This window comes from Lepus europaeus, chromosome 1, assembly GCF_033115175.1.
Source record: "Lepus europaeus isolate LE1 chromosome 1, mLepTim1.pri, whole genome shotgun sequence".
In the NCBI taxonomy this organism is placed as follows: domain Eukaryota; kingdom Metazoa; phylum Chordata; class Mammalia; order Lagomorpha; family Leporidae; genus Lepus; species Lepus europaeus.
The window spans coordinates 76667248-76670266 of record NC_084827.1 but is presented as its reverse complement, the minus strand read 5'-3'; the positions used below and the strand labels follow the sequence as shown (position 1 = coordinate 76670266).

Below are 3019 nucleotides of genomic sequence, written 5' to 3'. Positions count from 1 at the left end.
TCCACTCTGCCTGTCAAAAAATAAAAAATAAAAAAAGCATCCCCAGCATGCTGGCCTGTAATCTCCCTTAAGAAGCGCGGTCCTGGATGAGGTCTCCCCATTAGAATACTTTCAGCTGCAAGTAACAGGGAATCCAGTGCAAAGCAGGGAGGAGAATGTATTATTGCACACATTTTCCAGAGGCGGATGGTACAATACTGTTCCAGTGCCTCAAAAAACAGCATTAAGGACCCTGGCTCTTGGTAGCCTCCCATTCGGCTAATGTCAGCATGCTGGCTGATCTCAGATTTGTCCTCACACAGGCACAAGAAGAGGGCCTTGGTATAGGCAGTGAACTTAAGCACAATCAGTGGCCGCTTCCTTCCCAGAGCCGTATTTTATTAGGGAAGGAACCAGAACCCTGCAGGAAGCTTTCCCCTGAGCCCCAGTTGCCAAAATTGAACCCCATTCCATGTCTTAGTTGCAAGAGAGGCTAGAGAGCTGAAATCCCATACTTTCAGTTTGTGTAGTAGAAGGGGAACTCTGCCAGCAAGAAGCAGTAGTGAGGTGGGGGCCTCATAGCCCCTGATGGGCAGGCTACCAGAAAGATCCTAGTCCCATGGGCTCAGTCCTTTATGACGCAGGAGTGCGAGATACAACCAGTTTAATGAGCAAGATTCTCTAGGGAGCTCAGCAAGGACCCCTAGAAACACAGGTTTCTTTACTTTTGTAAGATCCCTTCTTTTTTTTTTTTTTTTTTTAATTAATTCCATTGTGTATATTCTAAGCTAACAGCATGATGTTACGGGATACCTACAAACAATAAAATTGTTACTACAGTCAAGCAAATTAACATATCTACTCTCTGACATAGTTACTTTTTTTTGTCATAAGAGCAGTTAAACAGTGAGCAAAAATCCCTAATGGAATATAACTTTATTCACTGCATCTCTAGATTTGGTCATCGTACATATCTGCTACTTCATATCCTTTGACCTTACATCACCTCATTTCCTATCTACCTCTTTCTAAAAAGATTGATTGATTGATTGATTGATTTGAAAGGCAAAGTGACAGACAGAGACAGGAAAAGAGAAAGAGAGAGAGATTTTCTATCCACTGGTTCACTCCCCAAGTGGCCGCGGTAGCCAGGTCTGGGCCAGGATGAAGCCAGGAGCTAGGCATTGCTTCCTAGTTTCCCACATGGGTAGCAGGGTCCAAGTACTTGCTTTCCTAGGTGCACTGGCAGCAAACAGGATCAAAAGCAGATCATAAGATGGGACTTGAGGGCTGCGTCGGGCTGCAGGAGAAGATGGCGGTCTCCACAGGAGTTAAAGTTCCTCGTAATTTTCGCTTGTTGGAAGAACTTGAAGAAGGACAAAAAGGAGTAGGCGATTGTGCGGTTAGCTGGGGCCTTGAAGATGATGAAGATATGACACTTACAAGGTGGACAGGCATGATTATTGGGCCACCAAGGACAAATTATGAGAACAGAATATATAGCCTGAAAGTAGAATGTGGACCTAAATACCCAGAAGCTCCTCCATCAGTTAGATTTGTAACAAAAATTAATATGAATGGGATAAATAATTCCAGTGGAATGGTGGATGCACGGAGCATACCAGTATTAGCAAAATGGCAAAATTCATATAGCATTAAAGTTGTACTTCAAGAGCTAAGACGTCTAATGATGTCCAAAGAAAATATGAAGCTTCCACAGCCACCAGAAGGACAAACATACAACAATTAATTTTAATGGATCTCAAACTTGTCTTAAATCAACAACCTTCTACTCATATTAATGTCTTGATTAAATATCACAATGCAGAATACCCACACATTCAGTAAAGAATTCCAGCTGGTATATGTGACCCGGACATTTGTAATATATTTAATATATGTACACCCATTATGTTTTCAGGTAACGGGAGGAAAAATGCAGCACAATTTTTCTTTCTCTTGTTGAGGCACTGTCATTTAAACATAAACCTGGAGTGCTCCAAGTAGGATTCGGGTTTACAAGACGCAAGCGTGGCGAGACGTGTGAGATGGCAGTGGAAACGTGTGTTTCTGAAAAGCAAAAATCCCAAGAAGGACAAACAGAAATGGCATGCTTTATCCATCTTGCTTAGTGAAAGAGCTGCAGTTGAAATTGTTTAAAGTAGCAGGTACAATGAATATTGTCACAAATTGTGTTAAATTTTAAAGCGGTGTGGGTGCTGACTACTAGTCGTATAAAAATATGTTCAGGATTGTTTTGATACCTGTATTTATAATTAAAAAATGTTGGGGGGGTCGATGAATTTCTGTTAAAAGCTGTTCCTGTGTGTTACATGTAACAGACATGGTAAATATTTGTTTACATTCTTTGTTTAACAAACCATGCATTTAAGTTCAAGTGAAGTCAACAGAAAAAGAAAATAGGTGTATGGATATGTGATTTTGAAATTAAAAGTTAGTCATAAAATGTAAATAAAATGTGGAAAGTGTCCTCGGAGACTGTGCCATTTCTATTATGTTGATACAATTTGTGTACAGTACCTTGCCAAGGTAGCACACAAATTGGAATTACTGTAGTTTTTCATCTGTAAGCACCTTTTAGTATAATTCTGCTTTGTATACTTGTGAATTGGAATTTGCAGAGTTTTTCACAGAACAAATTACCTGATTTGTTTAACTGCCTTGGACAAGGAAGAATCCCAGATGTTACATTTTAAATTTGATCTCACCAGAAATAATATTAAAATGATTTTTGAATTTAATAATTCTTAACAGAATTATAGATTGCAAATTATTCACAGATACATGCTGTTTTACTTTGTAACATCTTTTGTCTTTATTTTTTCCCTGAAAAATTTTGGTTAGTAGATTGAACAAATTGGAGACATTTCCTTCTCCAGTTAATGCTTTTAACGCTGATGAGGACTAGTTTTATCTACCCACATTCCCTTATAACAAACATGTAAACTCTGAAGTTGAAAATCCATTTATGTTCTCCTCAGTGACCTGAGGCTTTAGGTCACTGTTCACTTCAAAGCAC

General features: G+C 39.2%; 1 protein-coding gene across 1 annotated transcript; it reads left to right on the top strand.

Annotated features, from left to right (window-relative positions):
* The first annotated feature begins 1273 nt into the window (after positions 1–1273).
* LOC133765824 (ubiquitin-conjugating enzyme E2 variant 2-like) lies at positions 1274–2243 on the top strand. Its single transcript, XM_062199359.1, has one exon. It carries the CDS (start codon positions 1292–1294, stop codon positions 1727–1729), a length of 438 nt encoding a protein of 145 aa, XP_062055343.1. The 5' UTR covers positions 1274–1291; the 3' UTR covers positions 1730–2243.
* Positions 2244–3019: the final 776 nt, after the last annotated feature.

Coding starts and splice junctions, on each gene's coding strand:
- LOC133765824 (XM_062199359.1), top strand. CDS start 1,292: ATGGCGGTCTCCACAGGAGTTAAAGTTCCTCGTAATTTTCGCTTGTTG.